At 43.2% G+C, this 16234-nt stretch overlaps 1 protein-coding gene across 1 annotated transcript; it reads left to right on the forward strand.

Annotated features, from left to right (window-relative positions):
- The first annotated feature begins 1848 nt into the window (after nt 1-1848).
- Nucleotides 1849-16084, forward strand: Klhl11 (kelch like family member 11). Its single transcript, XM_075990761.1, has 2 exons — nt 1849-2435; nt 8834-16084. The coding sequence occupies exons 1-2, from the start codon at nt 1897-1899 to the stop codon at nt 10413-10415; spliced, it is 2121 nt and encodes a 706-aa protein (XP_075846876.1). The 5' UTR covers nt 1849-1896; the 3' UTR covers nt 10416-16084.
- Nucleotides 16085-16234: the final 150 nt, after the last annotated feature.

A 16234-nucleotide genomic window follows, 5' to 3' on the forward strand; every position in this document is an offset into this window, starting at 1 on the left:
GGCTCAGCAGGTGAAGACATCAGCTGCAGAGCCTGCCCGTGTGAAATATGTCAGGAACCACGTGGAAGGAAAGGATTGACTCCTGAACGTTCTCCAACCACAGGTGTGCTGGGGCCTGTGCACGACTACACTACCTCCCTAGACTAAATAAATGTAAAAAGAAAATCTAATTAGGATATTTCACTTCCTTGCTTGAAGTCCCAAAGTGGCTTTTATTTATTTTTCTATGGCACCCTGGCTGTCCAGGAACTCACTCTACTGTAGACCAGGCTGGCCCGTTCCTCATTTTACTATATATGAAATGGTGACTATGCGGCAAACATTTGATTCAGCACTACCTTGTTTAAAACCCTGTGTTCTAAAGGAGGCAATGCCCATAACTCCTCACCTTCATGTATTTAGCTGAAATTCAGGGTTTTTTTTTTTTTTGTTGTTGGTTGGTTGGTTGGTTTTTGAGACAATCTAGCCCAGGCTGACCTACTGGAAATGGTCCGTCTTTAGGGTCCCAAGTGCTAGGATTACAGGTGTGAGCCACCATACCCCTCTAAGACATTTTGTGATCTAACAAATAAAGCTTGCCTGAAGATCAGAATGCAGAGCTAAATCACCAGTTAGCCATAGAGGCCAGTGGCACACACATTTAATCCCAGCACTGGGAGGAGGAGAGGTAGAGGGATTTCTGTGAGTTCAAGGCCACCCTTGGCTATACTAGATTGATCCAGTCTCAAAGAGAAATAGTAGCTCATACCTTTAATTCCAGCACTCGGGGGCAGAGGCAGGTGGATCTCTGAGTTCGAGGCCAGCCTGGTCTACAGAGTGGGTTCAAAGATAGCCAAGGCTACACAGAGAAACCCTGTCTCAAGAAAACCACAAAAAAAGGGGGGCCCTCAGAGGACCAAGTTGACTTCCAGCACATTAGGTGTGTCCTTCACCCCTGTAACTCGAGCTCCACTGTTCTCTGTAGGCTCCAGGGCACACATGTGCATATACACAGACACTTAGATAAGAATAAAATTAAGGGGCTGGAGAGATGGCTCAGAGGTTAAGAGCACTGGCTGCTCTTCCAGAGGTCCTGAGTTCAATTCCCAGCAACCGTATGGTGGCTCACAACCATCTGTAATTTGATCAGGTTCCCTCTTCTGGCATACAAACAGAATACTGTATACATAATAAATTAAAAAAAAAAAGCTAGGCGGTGATAGCGCATGCCTTTAATCCCAGCACTCAGAAGACAGAGATAGGTGGATCTCTCTGAGTTCGAGGCCAACCTGTTATAGAGAGCTTATTCCAGGACAGGTTCCAAAACTACAGAGGAAACCCTTTTTCGAAGAAAATAAAATATTTTAAGTTTTTTGTTTTGTTTTTCAAGGCAGGGTTTCACTGTGTGAAAGCTCTAGCTGTCCTGGAACTCGCTCTGTAGACCAGACTGGCCTTGAGCTCAGAGATTCGCCAGCTTCGGCCTCCTCAGTACTAGGATTAAAGGCGTGCGCCACCACTGCCCAGCCTAAACCACGTTTTAAAATATAAATTGGGCGTGGTGGTTACATGCCTTTAATCCCAGCAGGGGTAGGTGGATCTCTGTGAGCTCCAGGCCATCCTGATCTACAGAGCGAGTTCAAAATCAAACAAACTAAGTTTCTGTGTGTGCGTGTGGTGGTGAGGATAGCCTCTAAAGCAATTTAAAGTAGAAAATTCAACAAAACACGCACAGACAGCAACCCTAACGTCCCCCCCCCCCCCCGCCCCCAGTTTGCCTCACTAGAAGGCGCAAGCTTGGCGGAAGTGCGCAGGCGCAGCTCCGCCCCGCGCGCTTTATTTAATCCCAGAATTCCTCTGTGTCGCACCAGTGTTGCCGCACCGTTCGGAAGCTCTGGGGGCCGGTGCGGCGGCTTCAAGATGGCGGCGGCGGTGGCGGCTGCGGCGGCTGCGGCGGCCGCGGCTGCGTCTCTCCAGGTACTGGAGATGGAGAGCATGGAGACTGCCGCCATCGGTTCGGCGAGCCTGGCTGCCGATATCCGAGGAGGTAGCACGTTGGACTTCGGGCCCGGGATCTCTGCCATGGAGGCGAGCGGGGGCGATCCAGGCCCAGAGGCCGAGGACTTCGAGTGCAGCACTCACTGCTCCGAGCTGTCCTGGCGGCAGAACGAGCAGCGGCGGCAGGGCCTGTTCTGCGACATCACCCTGTGCTTCGGGGGGGCCGGAGGTCGCGAGTTCCGTGCCCACCGCTCGGTGCTGGCCGCCGCCACCGAGTACTTCACGCCCTTGCTCTCCGGCCAGTTTTCCGAGTCGCGCTCCGGCCGGGTGGAGATGCGCAAGTGGAGCTCGGAGCCGGGACCCGAACCTGACACGGTGGAAGCCGTTATCGAGTACATGTACACCGGGCGCATCCGAGTGAGCACCGGCAGCGTGCACGAGGTGCTGGAGCTGGCCGACAGGTAGACGATGGGGGTGGGGGCGAGCGGGGGTTGGGGAGGGGTCGTGTCTGCGGGGACGGGCGGGACAGCCACCGCGCCTGGCACGGAGGAGGCCTTTGAGAGTCTAGCTTGTGCGCCTTGCATCTTAGAGCGCAGGCTCCAGGTGTAGGGACAAAGACGGTAAAAAAAAAAAAAAAAGCTGTGTGATGACGACATAAAAAAAACAGTGGAAGGCTAGCTGCGGGATGGAGGAGCTGACATTTAAGCCGACCTCGGAATGGCAAGAGAAATTAGCAGTGCAAAGGCGGATGGATGCTCCTTACAGGCTCCCAAAGGCCCTCGGTCGGGATCCAGCTTGTGAGTCTGGACCTGCCGGGCGACGGGGAGGGTGGTGTATGAAATGCGTTGGGGAAAGTTGAGCATTTTACTGGGTGTGATGGATGAGAAAGTGGGTAGAGAGATGATCCGACTGAAATATTTACAAAGGTTTTCTTAGCTATTGTGGAAAATGGATGGTAGGGAGCCAGAAAAAGATGGCCCAGGGTCGGTTTGGAGGCAGGTGGACGCCGTTTTTAGGGATGGTAGTATTGTTTGTTACAAACTCTTTAACACGCACCTCTTGAGCCGAGGTGTGCATCAGACACTGGTTTTTATGTGAACAAAACACATGAAAATAGATCCCTTTCCTTACGGAACTCCTGTCGTTTAACAGTGAATGCCTAGCCTGTTGAATGGCTGTCACAGCTGTGAGACAGCGGAATGTGATGTGGAGGGTGATGGAGGGGACGGTCTTCGGTTTGTTTGTTTGTTTTTGTTTTAGAAACAGGGTCTAACTATGTATCTCTGGCTGTCCTGGAACTCACTATATAGACCAGGATGGCTTTGAACTCAGAAATCCACCTGCCTCTGCCTCTGCGCGCTGGGATTAAAGGAGTGCCCTGCTATGACCAGCTGAGAGGAGCTATTTTTAAATTGGGTGGATAGAAGAAGTTCAAAAGACGTAATAAAGGGATGTCGGTGGCAAGGTAGTGTGCTTCAGCTAGAGATTGCCAGTCTAAAACCCCCACGTAGAGAGATAGAGAACAGCAGGGTCATGTAGCTGGACGGGAGGGAGGGAGGCAGTTAAAAGGAACAAAAGCATCATAGTGAGGACAGAGCCCTTAAGATAGTGGTTCTCGACCTTCCTAGCTGTGACCCTTTAATACAGTTTCTCATGTTGTGGTGACCCGCTGAGCATAAAGTTATTTTTGTTGCTATTTCACAATTATCATTTTGCTAGTGTTATGAAACGTAACATAAATATCTAATATGCAGATTCTCTGATAGGCGACCTCTGTGAAAAGGGTCATTTGACCCCAGGGAGTCTCAACCCACAGATAGAGAACCACAGCCTTATGGGCCGCCTGTGAAAGGAGCTGAACTTTTGTTTTTCGAGACCGGGTTTCTCTGTAGCTTTGGAGTCTGTCCTGGCACTAACTCTGTAAACCAGGCTGGCCTTGAATTCAGAGATCCGCCTGTCTCTGCCTCCCAAGTGCTAGGATTAAAGGCGTGCACCACCATTGCCCAGCTACACAGGGTTTCATTGTGTAGCCTTAGCTGTCCTAGAACTAGCTCTGTAGATCAGGCTGGCCTCAAAGTCATAGCACTCTGCCTGCCTCTGCCACCCAAGTGCTGGGATTAAAGGTGTGCCCACCACTGCCTGGCTAGAGCTGAACTTTTTAAAATTAGAAGTTGATGAGAATGATAAATTCTGTATTGGGGAAAAAGGATGCAATGGTGGGAGGATGCAGATAGTTTAAGTCACCACCATAGTGGTAGAGGCTTTGATTGAGAAGAGGTGACACCTGTGTGTGTATGCTTTGAGGTTTATTTTATGTATATGAGTGTTTTGCCTGCATTTATATGTGCACAGTGTTAGTGCTTGGTGCCTAAGGAGACCAGAAAGCATGTCATGCTGGCAATTGAACCTGAAGAGCAGCCAGTGCTTTTAACTACTGAGCCATCTCTGCAGGACATCTGTGTTTTGAAGTAGAGATGAACTGCCAGTTTACTTGATATGGGAGTAAGGAAAAAAAAATTTTTTTGACCCTAGCACTTGGAAAGATCTGATTATTATTACAGTCTGAGGAAATGCTGGGAATTTCATCCCAGCACTCTTGGAAAGCAGAGACAAGCAGATCTCTGAGTTTTAGGCCAGTTTTAGTTTGGTCTGTATATTTAAGCCAGCCAGGGTTTCATAATGAGATCTACCCCACCTCTTCACTCCTCAAAAAAGATGTGGGAGAATAGGGGTTGTGGGGATGGCCCAGCCATAGATAAAATGCCTGTACTGCAGCATAAGGACTTGACCAGTTCTTTAAAAGTTGGGCATGGTAACCCCAGCCTTGAGGGATAGGGCAGAGACGGGCTGATTTCTGAGGCTCATTGGCCAGCCAGACTGGCCCAGTGGATGGGGCTCAGTGAGAGACCTTGTCTGAAAAGAATAAAGGTCAAGGGGCTGGAGAGATAGCCCAGTGGCTAAGAGCACTTGTTACTGTTGCAGAAGACCTAGGTTGGATAAGTTCCCAATACCCACATGTTGGCTCATAACCATCTGTAACTCCTGTTTCAGTGGATCTGATATCTTCTGGCCATCAAGGACATCAGGCACACATGGTGCACAGATAAACATGTAGGCAAAACACTTGTGCACATAAATCTTTTTTAAAAAGTCTAGAATAAGATGGAGATCAATCAAGGAAAGATATCAAAGCCTTGTGCCTCTCTCTACATTCATACTCAAACACACAAAAGATATTGAAAATTGAACAGATATGAGAAGGTCAGTGTGGACTTGCTCACAATGTCTGGATAAGCTGTTAGATTGAGGAACATTGGATCTCCAGTTAAGTTAAGAAGGAAATCACAAGTAGAAACAATGTCACAGATAGGGATATTTCCAGGGATTGGAGAGATTGCTCAGCCATTAAGAGCTATGACTGCTTTTCCAGAGGACCTGTGTTCAATTCCCAGAACCCATATGGTGGTTCACAGCCGTCTGTAATTCCAGTTTGAGGGTCCAACTCCCTTTTCTGATATTGGCAGTAGGCTTATACGTACATTCAGGCACTTGGAAAGCAGAGGCAGGCAATTTCTGTACAGCCAGGACTGTTACACAGAGAAACCCTGTCTCAAAAAACGAAAGTATTAAAAAGGATTGGGTTTATTACCAAAAACAAAATAAAAAGGATTGGGTTTAAGGTAGAGTGCCTACTTAGTTGACTGTAAAATAGGAAATGGTGGAATATGTTTGTGCTGAAGAAAATGATTCTGTGGAAGAAGAGAAACTGATAATCAAGGAAGGCCATAATCCTCCATACTAAAGTTAGAGATTGAGTGTTGCACTCCTGTAATTCCAGCACTTGGGAGCCTGAGGCAGGAGATTTAGGCCAGTCTGGACTATTTAGTGAGACCCTTTCCAGAAAATAGTAAGGATTGGATGCTGGCTGTGGTGGCTCATGTCTTTAATTCCCAGCACTCAAGAGGCAGCAGCAGGTGGTCAAGGCCACCAAGGGCTACATAGAGAGACCCTATCTCAAAATGAAACCATAGGCCAAAGTGGGAAAGAAAATACAAGCTATAACTGCAGATAGATTGGGAAGATAAAGTCCCTGCCTACCTGATTGCTTGTCTCAGAGCACAAGGCTGGATCGTCAGGATGGGGTAGGGTGTTTACAGTCTGAGAAGGGTTGTTAAATGAAACCCAGAAGAAGAGCCATTATCAAGTTTGCTTGGTCTGTCTATGACTTAAAACTTGCCGACATGGTGGTGCATGCCTTCATTCTTTTCACTAGGGAAGCAGAGACAAGCTGCCTCTGTGTTCAAGGCCAGCCAGGGCTGCATAGAGAGACCTTGTCTCAAAAATACAAAAAAAGAAAAAAAAATCTAACTGTTCTCCATCTTTCACACGTGCCTGTAATGATCGAGCCTAAAGAGCTCTGAGGTAGGATCGTCTTCTCTGTGCCCACATAGACTGTCTGTGATTAGAAATAATAGAATAAGCAGAGTCTCTAGGCTCAGCGCTTTAATCCCAGCTCCTCAGGAGGCTGAGGCAGAAGAATCACTGATTAGATAGATCCTGTCTCTAAAATGAAGGTTGGAGGGAGGGATTAATAGTAGAGCACCTGTCTAGTATGTTTTAGACCCTGAGTTGAATCCCCAGTCCTGTAATAAATAAATATAAACAGACATGTGCAGCACAGTGTTCCTTACATAACAATGCCAAGTGTGCTATTGTTTAATAGAGTAATGCTTCCCAAAACCTGTCTAAGGTGGTATACTTCAGAATTACCTGCTAGACATAGGAGCTTGAGGCAGCCTGGGACTCAGGTGGTTCTGGCACCCAGATTGTCTGGGGCTCTCTAGAGTCTAGAGCCTTTACTCGCCACTCTACCTGGTCTTTGTTTCATCTCTAAGGTGGGAATGTTTCTTCAAGAAGGTTAAGAGAGCTTGTCTTAATTCGTCTGTATTTTGTAATTAAGTAGTTACTAAGCACAGTAACCATAATAAACCATTATTGAATAGAAATGGGCCTGTCATGATGACATCATTCTTAGATTGTTTAAGATTCTTTTCAGTTAAAGGGTCTTTTTCTTCTATAACCTTGGTCTCAGATTCACCTCTCTTGGGCGAAGTGCTATTAGATTTATGATTTGAGCGAACACTGTTGTGTTTTGTTTTAACTCATATTAATTTAGGTGGGTGGGCACTGTGCTATAAATCATTTTTCTTTTTTAAGCTACACATGATTTTTTTGTTGCGATTTTGTTTTATTTCCAGGCTTCAGCCTTGGGTAAAGAAAGCCCCTTAGTCTACTTTCTGTGATTGCCCAAAGAGATGAAAACCTAACTTAGCCAAGGCTGAGTTCTTTGAGATACCTGACCAAGCTGAGCCTTCAGAAAGTTAGAGTTCCTGCCTGCCTCTAGTTTAGACTAGATGATCATACTGCCTTTCACCAAAATTGTTTCTCAATAAAAAAAGAACCGAAGGCTGGGAGTGATAGTGCATGTCTGTGATCCTGGCACATAGTTGGTAGAAGCAGAAGGGTCGTCCTTCGCTATATGGTGTGTTGGAGACCAGCCTGGGCTACTTGAGCTGCTGTCCCAAAAAAACAAAGCAGAGCCAAAATAAATAAATCAGAGGTACAGTAAAAGGATTAGAAAAGATGTCAAGGGCTGGAGAGATGGTTCAGTGGTTAAGAGCATTGCCTCCTCTTCTAAAGGTCCTGAGTTCAATTCCCAGCAACCACATGGTGGCTCACAACCACCTGTAATGAGGTCTGGTGCCCTCTTCTGTCCTGCAGGCATACATGCAGACAGAATATTGTATACATAATAAGTAAATAAATAAATTTTTAAAAATGTCAAAAATGCATTTGGATTGGCATTTGTCCCTTGTTGTATGTGTGTATCTGTGTGACAATATGTGCATATGGGTGCAGTGCCCAAGAAGGCCAGAAAAGGACATTGGACCCCTTGTAACTGGGGTTAGGCAGTTGTGAGCTAGTTAGTATGGGTACTGGGAACCAAACTCAAGTCTTCAGATGCCATCCTTTGGCTTCCAAGGGTACCAGTTATGAATGTCACACATAGACATACATGCAGACAAAATACCCATACATAGAAAATAGAATCCAGGCATAGTGGCACATATTTTTAATCCCAGCACTCGGGAGGCAGAAGGAAGATCCCCATGTTTCAGACAGACATAGTTAAACGATGAGACCGTCTTAAAAAATAAATAAATAAATAAAGACCAGGCAGTGGTGGCACACACTTTTAATCCCAGCACTCAGGAGTCAGCCAGGTGGATCTCTGTAAGTCTGAGGCCAGCCTGGTCTACAGGTGAGTTCTAGAACAGCCAGAGCTCAACACATAGAAACCTAATTTCAAAAAAACAAAACAAAGCAAACAAAGAAACAATAAATAAATGAATTAATTAATTTTAAAAAAAGTTTTCCAGGTAGGCCTTGACCTTGCGATTCTCCTATCTCGGTCTCCTGAGTTTATGATTCATGAATACAGGCATGAGCATGTAATCTCACTTTTTACAAATGTATTATTGTGTGTCTATGATGTGTGGGTGCCAGAGTACACACCTGGAAGAGGACAACTTTGACTTTATGTGGGCTCTAGGGATTGAACTTGAATCTCTAGGCTTGCTCTGGCAAGTGCTTTTACCCTCTGAGCCATCTGCAATAATAAGACCTATCTCAACCCCTTCCTCCTGAAAAACTTGCTTGTTTTTTTTTTCTTTCCAGATACTGTGCTTATGAGATTAATCCTACCATTTCAATATGTATGATCCAAGTGCACCTACATTGCAACCAAATGAAATAATTACATTCCAACATTAATCTTTTCTCTTTTTCTTGATTCTAGATTCTTACTGATTCGTTTAAAAGAATTTTGTGGAGAATTTCTCAAGAAAAAACTTCATCTCTCAAATTGTGTGGCCATTCATAGTTTAGCCCACATGTACACCCTGAGTCAGCTTGCTATGAAAGCTGCAGAAATGATCCGGAGAAATTTCTATAAAGTCATTCAGGATGAAGAATTTTATACTTTACCTTTCCATCTCATTCGAGACTGGCTTTCGGATTTGGAAATTACCGTGGATTCTGAAGAAGTTCTTTTTGAAACGGTTTTGAAGTGGGTTCAGAGAAATGCTGAAGACAGAGAGAGATACTTTGAAGAACTTTTTAAATTGCTCAGGTTGTCCCAGATGAAACCCACCTACCTTACACGGCATGTCAAACCAGAGCGTCTGGTGGCCAATAATGAAGTTTGTGTCAAGCTGGTGGCTGATGCAGTGGAGAGGCATGCACTCAGAGCAGAGAACATACAGTCTGGCACACTCCAGCATCCCGCATCCCATGTCTCACTCTTACCTCGCTACGGACAAAACATGGACGTAATCATGGTTATTGGAGGTGTGTCAGAAGGAGGAGACTATTTAAGTGAGTGTGTGGGATATTTTGTTGACGAGGACAGATGGGTCAATCTGCCCCACATTCATAATCACCTTGATGGACATGCTGTTGCAGTAACAGAATCTTATGTGTATGTTGCTGGCTCGATGGAACCAGGCTTTGCTAAGACTGTGGAAAGGTACAACCCAAACTTGAATACATGGGAACACGTTTGTAGTCTGATGACGAGAAAGCATTCTTTTGGGCTAACAGAAGTCAAGGGGAAGCTGTATAGCATTGGAGGACATGGCAATTTTAGCCCTGGCTTTAAAGATGTGACTGTTTACAATCCCGAGCTTGATAAATGGCACAACTTAGAATCGGCACCAAAGATTCTTCGCGATGTCAAAGCACTAGCTATTGAAGACCGGTATGTGTACATTGCTGCCCGCACTCCTGTGGACCGGGACACCGAGGATGGATTGAAGGCTGTAATTACTTGTTATGATACAGAGACTCGACAGTGGAAAGATGTAGAATCTTTACCACTTATTGACAATTACTGTTTTTTCCAGATGTCTGTGGTCAATTCAAACTTTTATCAGACAGCATCTTGCTGTCCCAAGAGTTATTCTTTAGAAAACGAAGAGGCAGTAAGAAAAATTGCCGGTCAGGTGTCTGATGAAATCCTTGAAAGCTTGCCTCCAGAAGTCCTGAGCATTGAAGGAGCAGCCATTTGCTATTATAAAGATGATGTCTTCATTATTGGAGGCTGGAAAAACAGCGATGATATTGACAAACAGTATCGGAAAGAGGCCTACCGATACTGTGCTGAGAGAAAGAGGTGGATGCTCCTTCCTCCCATGCCTCAGCCCCGTTGTAGAGCCACCGCTTGTCACGTTAGGATCCCCTACCGGTATCTGCATGGCACACAAAGATACCCTATGCCTCAAAATTTAATGTGGCAGAAGGACCGTATCAGACAGATGCAAGAGATACACCGGCACGCCCTGAACATGCGGAGAGTGCCAAGTTCCCAAATTGAATGCTAAACATGCCGACGACGTGCGCAGCTGGAAACTGTTCTCCCCATCCCATGGGGCTGGAGATGCCTGGACTGTTACTTGGAAAAGTATGTCAATAACTTATTTTCTACTTGGACTTACTACCCTATAACGGAAGATAGTTAAAAAAACAAACAGGAAACTCAGTTTAGTGTGGTAATTTTGTTAACTTACAGTCCTGTCTTTAGTTTGTATGCTGGCAAATAAGATCTTATTAAAGAGAATGGGGGAAAGCGAGTCTAGGTATTTGGCCTTTTTTCTGCCAACAACTGTAACTCCTTTGTTTTAGGGACCTATATTTGGGGCTTTAAGCACCAGCATTATTTGCACATTTACTTTGATATTCCTTTACATTTTGTGTAGATTGTTTGTTTTCAGTGATATAAATTTATGCATTAAGTTCTCATCTGCAGGAGGCATGTGCAATAGTGAGACTGGATCTGAAGGTAAAAGCACAATGTTTCAGCAAGATTGATCTCAGAATGTTGGCGCTCACGTTTGTTTTATGTGTTTATAAATGCTGTTTTTGTTCCTTGGAAAGAGTGACCAATGAGAAGTTTGTGATTGGCACATCATCTGGCTTTTGTTTCTGCCGCAGCTATTTATAGACTGGAAGCCATCATTCTGAGATGAGAATTGGGGAGGTATTAGTATTTAGCTGATTTGACTAGAGAGGAAGTTACATAGGTGAAGTTTGTTTCTCTAAGAAAAGTGTTCAGTGTTGCTGAGAAAGCAAGTGAACAACATTTTGAAACACTTTAAAGGGTTGTGACTGAGCTGAGGAGTTTGCAGCATGCCCGTGACAATCACACGTGATGCCTTCAGTTCATTTTTTGCTCCATTGAATATTATATAGGCTCTTCATCAGTTCTTTCCACAAGAAAAACTTTCAAAATGGCAAGGAAAGTTAGAGTTTAGAAAATACTCCTCTTAGAGAAGCCATGTTATTTCTGGCCCTTAATTGCCATAATATTGTACTGGATTACCCTAGACTTTTATTGGAATTTAGAGCCTAGAATACCAAACCTGAGTACATAGTTTTGGCTTTTAAAAATTTAAGGTTTTCATATAACACATTTAATAGAAAAATGTCAAAAGGTTAAATAATCAGTTCAATGACTGTTATCTTTCAGAAAAGGTTTTTAATCTATACATATTTTTATTACTCTCCCTAAAGTAGTCTTAGTTTTTTGAGACAGGGTCTCTCTATTTAGCCGTGGCTGGCCTGGAGCTCACTAGGGTAGACTAGGCTTTGACCGTACATAGATCCTGAGGGGAAAGCTTCCAATGATAAGCTACAATGATACTGTACATTCACATTCCTCTGTTCGCATTTATTAACATTTTCTTGAGCTGTTATTTTAGAGTTCTCGTATTCAAGATCTATAATTCTCAGTTGCTTTAGGTATATCCTTGAGTCCCATTCTCAATTTCTGAACTCCCTTGTGCAGGACTTTAGTCTTGGAGTGCTCAGCCTTAGGCTTTTGTGAGTAATCCTGTTCTTGGTGGAACATTGTACAACTTCTCTTGGTGAATCCTACCATCAAAGAAACATTATTTCTCTTTTGGATTTTTGTTTTAATGCAAATCTCAAATTGCAGAGATTTCCCCAGATCTTGCTGATTTTATTTTACCTTTGATTTTTTTGTTGTTGTTTTATTTTTTTGTTTGTTTTTTGTTTTCTTGATAGTCTTCTATGTAGTGTTGGCTGACCTGGAAGTCTCTATGTAGACCAGGCTGGCCTGAATTCATGGAGATCTACCTTCCTCTGCCTGGGGTTAAAGGTCATGTCCCACCCACTATGCTGGGCTTGAGGGCTCTGTAGCACATTAATTTTATTTTCCACTTCTTCAGTTTCTTTTGTAAGTTCATGGTGTTAAGTCATTAGGGTCTTTCATGGCATTTCCTTCTTTTCTGTCCTAATGTCTGTACATTTTGTTTTCCTTTGAAGCCTTCTTTCACCTGGTCTGTTTCATCTAAACTGCGAGCCCCCTTGACTTGCAGCACAGCACCAGTGATGGATCTGGACTTCCCAGACCTCTGTACTCTGTACTCAGAGATTCTCTGAAAGAGCTGTTTTGTCTATACGCTGCTGGATATGGGTTCCCCATCCTTGTAGATTTGCTGTCTTAAGCATGGTCAGCAGCCTCAGCGCCTCTGGCACTTGTGATTGTGTTTGTCATTCCTTCCAGCCTAATTCCTGTCACTCCCATCGCTTCTTTCTAAACACTGTTGTGCTGGGTTGGCTTTGAGAATATATGAATGGTTTTCATATTCAGGAAGAATTTCCCTATTGATTTAACGTTGACAAGTCAATTGTAGTCAGTCCAAAGACATCTTGATTGATCTGTTGATTCATAACTGGTATATAAGCATTCTTTAGTAAAGATTCAGCTGTGATCCTCACTGACAGCCAGGGTAAAGCCACTTCTTTTTCTTGCATCAGTATTCACTTCATGTTCAAGGGTTTTTTTGTTTTGTTTTGTTTTTTGTTTGTTTTAACAAGCTTAGAGAACACAGTTACATTAAGCATGCATATTTAGAGCAACACTGTTCTCCAGCAGAATAGAGGAATGTTGTTCTCTTGACATTGTAGGGCCTTCATCAGACCTGTGCAGTCACCACTTCTGAATAGTCATACCCACAAGCAATATATAAAGCAGTTAGGAGTGCGGATAATTCTCAAGGTGGCATCACTAATAGGTCCCATCCTCTAATGGGCTTTGACCTCAAGGAAGTTACATCAAGGAATACCCATTTTTTGAGTTTCTATCCACTCCTGGGCTTTATGCAAGTTAGTATTCAGGCTAAATCTCTCAACACTCACTTAGCATAGATTCCTGTTCAGTGGGCTGGAGAGGTGGATCATCAGGTAAGCACATTTGCCTTTTTTCCACTGAGTTTGGTTCCCACATCCACTTCAGGCAGCTCACAGCCTCTATAACTCCACCTTCAGGGGATCTAATACCCGTGGCCCCCGTGGGCACCCGCATTCATTCACATGGACATATCCACAAGCAGACACAAACATCTAACTAATTAAAAATTGGGTATGGAAGTGCTCACCTGTGATCGGAGCATTTGGGAAGCAAAGGCAAGAAGATCAGGAGTTCTGAGCCAGTCTAGTTAGTATACATGTGAGACCCTGCCTCAAACTAACCAACAACAAAAGGGTAACTAATAATAGAGTACATAAATAAGATAGACTCTTGATGGTTTGTATTGTAAATCCGATTTTAAATTTAAGAATGTCTTCACCTCCTTCTCTCATTCTGGAAAAGTCCAAGAAGAGTGATCTAGACTTCCCCGATTGTACTAGAGTTAACTTTATTATGTGATAAAATAACAGAAGCACAACCAGAAATTTAAGCCATTGGCTTAATGTTCTTGGATTCTGTACTGATAGTTTTCTTGAAGTGTCTAAATTAGTGTTCTTGCCCAGGACAAGGGTTAATAGCTATGTTGGAAATGTGCTTTAAAGCCATTTAACTTAAACTGAAGTGAGTCTGGGAAACCACAAGTCCTTTCTGCATAAAGGATCTATTATCCTCCCCCTTTCCCTTAACTTTTTCTCAGTTTCCATCCTTTGGGTTTCTTTAGGTTGGTGTGTTTTACAGTGCTGGGAACTGAACGCAGGGCCTTGCACACGCTAGGGAAATACTCTGCCAACTGGGTTGCTTCCCAGCCCTCTTTGTGGTTACCTTCATAACATAAATAAGCCTTTGGATTCTGAGAAGCATTCCTTAGTTATAAGAGGTCTGTGCACTGAAGGAAGCTTGCCTTTATCTCTAATTTTACAAGCAAATCATTTAATATTTCATCAGGATGCCAGCTTTCTCCAGAAGAATGTCATATATTTTGATTTTTGACTTTTTGGTCCCAGAATTGTATTTTGGGGCTGTCATAACCAAGTTGTTAATAGGGCCATCTTTTTGTCTTTTTTTTCTCCCCTTTATTTTTTGGCAGACAATATAACTCCTAAGGTTTAGGTATAATCTGGTTTTAAAAACTTGATTGAAACCACTGTTTTTTTGACTCAGCAGGCAGCCTAGACCCTGGCTGAATGAAGGGGTAAGTCCTTCCTTGCATGATGGTGTGCAGGTTTTCCTGACTACCAAGTTTCTAATGTTCATATGTGAATTCACGTGTGTGGCTTCACCACCATAACTTGTGTCTCCTAAATACTCTAACTAACTTGTTAGGAAGGGAAGAAACCAGATTTGCTTAAATCTGTTCAAGGCTGACATTCTGAAATTTTAAACTGGACATAACAGTATTTATAATAATAATCGTGCAGGTCTAATATAGCTCTTTGTGAAAAGTTATAAACATAGCTTTTTTAAAAAACTTAAATGTATTCAAGTGAACCTTTGTTTTGTTTTTATTTTTCTATGTTGAAAAGAACTCGATTATACCAAAAAAGGTACGACTGTCCATTACTTGGAGTAAGGCTACTTCCACATCATAATGGGCCCTTCCTGTCTACCTTTTAGGTTGAGAATGTCAGTCGTGAGCTTAGGGTTTAAGCGATCATCACTTGCATGATTAGTCTTGTGTATCCTGATAGCTTTGCTTTTCTGTGCCAGTTCAAAGTAACATTTTTGTTAAGAACACTTAAAATTAACTGACATCAGTTTTGTTTTGGTTACCTGGTTGTGTGTAGTATTTCTGGGACCAAAAATTCTTTTAAACTACTGAGCTATTAAAATACAGATGCTCGGTCTGAAGCCAGAGAGCGCCTTTGTGTTCAGCCCTGTCATAGCTGGTAGGCAGGTTCTTGTGCACACTTTCCTCTCTGACTGTAGCATGTGGTGTGTTTGAAATACTTCCTTTTCTGCTTCCTGATTCAAGTGTCAACACTAAGTAGACTGGAGCTGTGTTACATATTTTAGCTACTTGGTCTAATAAAGTATACAGGACCTCTTTCTGGTACCTTCTGAACTAAGCTTACGTGCAAAGGGCATGTTAGTCACATTTCGTGTCTTTGAACATATATGGTGTTGTGAAGCATTCGTCTACACTAGAGAAATGCGGTGCTTCGACCCTAGAATATTTGAGCAACAATTCAGTCTGTTCTCAGCCATTAAACATTTTGGCACGACTCGTCACTCCGTTTGTTATTTTCTTGAGGAAAGTCCATTTTGTTGTTATACTTACAGCACATGTTCTGGTCATAAAACCAAACAGTTGTTGAGAGTTGTAATACAATGACAGTAACTTTACAAAGTAGTCATTTGCTGCGAGGACTTTACTTAGCCAAATCACTGCTCACTGTAACCCTTACAGAGCTTTTGGCTTACTCTGTGACCCTTGCTAGGAGTGTGGTACCTTGAAGCACTTGTTAATCAGTTACCCCTCCTGCTTCCTGCACCTGTGAAACACAGTACTTGCTAGGTGTTTGAAGATTTTACCATCCATGGGCTGGGGCTAGTTGTGTTATTTGTAAAATAAGTATTTAGTTTAAAAACAGTTTTCTTGGCTTAGTGGCACCCAAGCCCCTATGCAAGATAGAATCTTGGTTATCTCCCTTCAGATTAGAGGAGATGTAGTATTTAGAACACTCTGAGATATTATGTTTATGTTCCTGAAGCTATCTTGCTCGTGTTCAAGTTACTAATTGTCTAAATGTAAGTTTTCAATAAACATATTTCTGTAGAGCTGGTTTTATACTGTGTGGTTCTTTTCTTAATTATGCACTGTTGAAAATAATCACCTTCTTTCTTAACTCTCTCATTTATCCAACCCTTGCTTCCCTTAAGTTGAACATTTTCCAGTACTCTTACAAGTTTAAACACTGCATTTATTTA

Source organism: Microtus pennsylvanicus, chromosome 11 (assembly GCF_037038515.1).
Source record: "Microtus pennsylvanicus isolate mMicPen1 chromosome 11, mMicPen1.hap1, whole genome shotgun sequence".
Lineage (NCBI taxonomy): Eukaryota > Metazoa > Chordata > Mammalia > Rodentia > Cricetidae > Microtus > Microtus pennsylvanicus.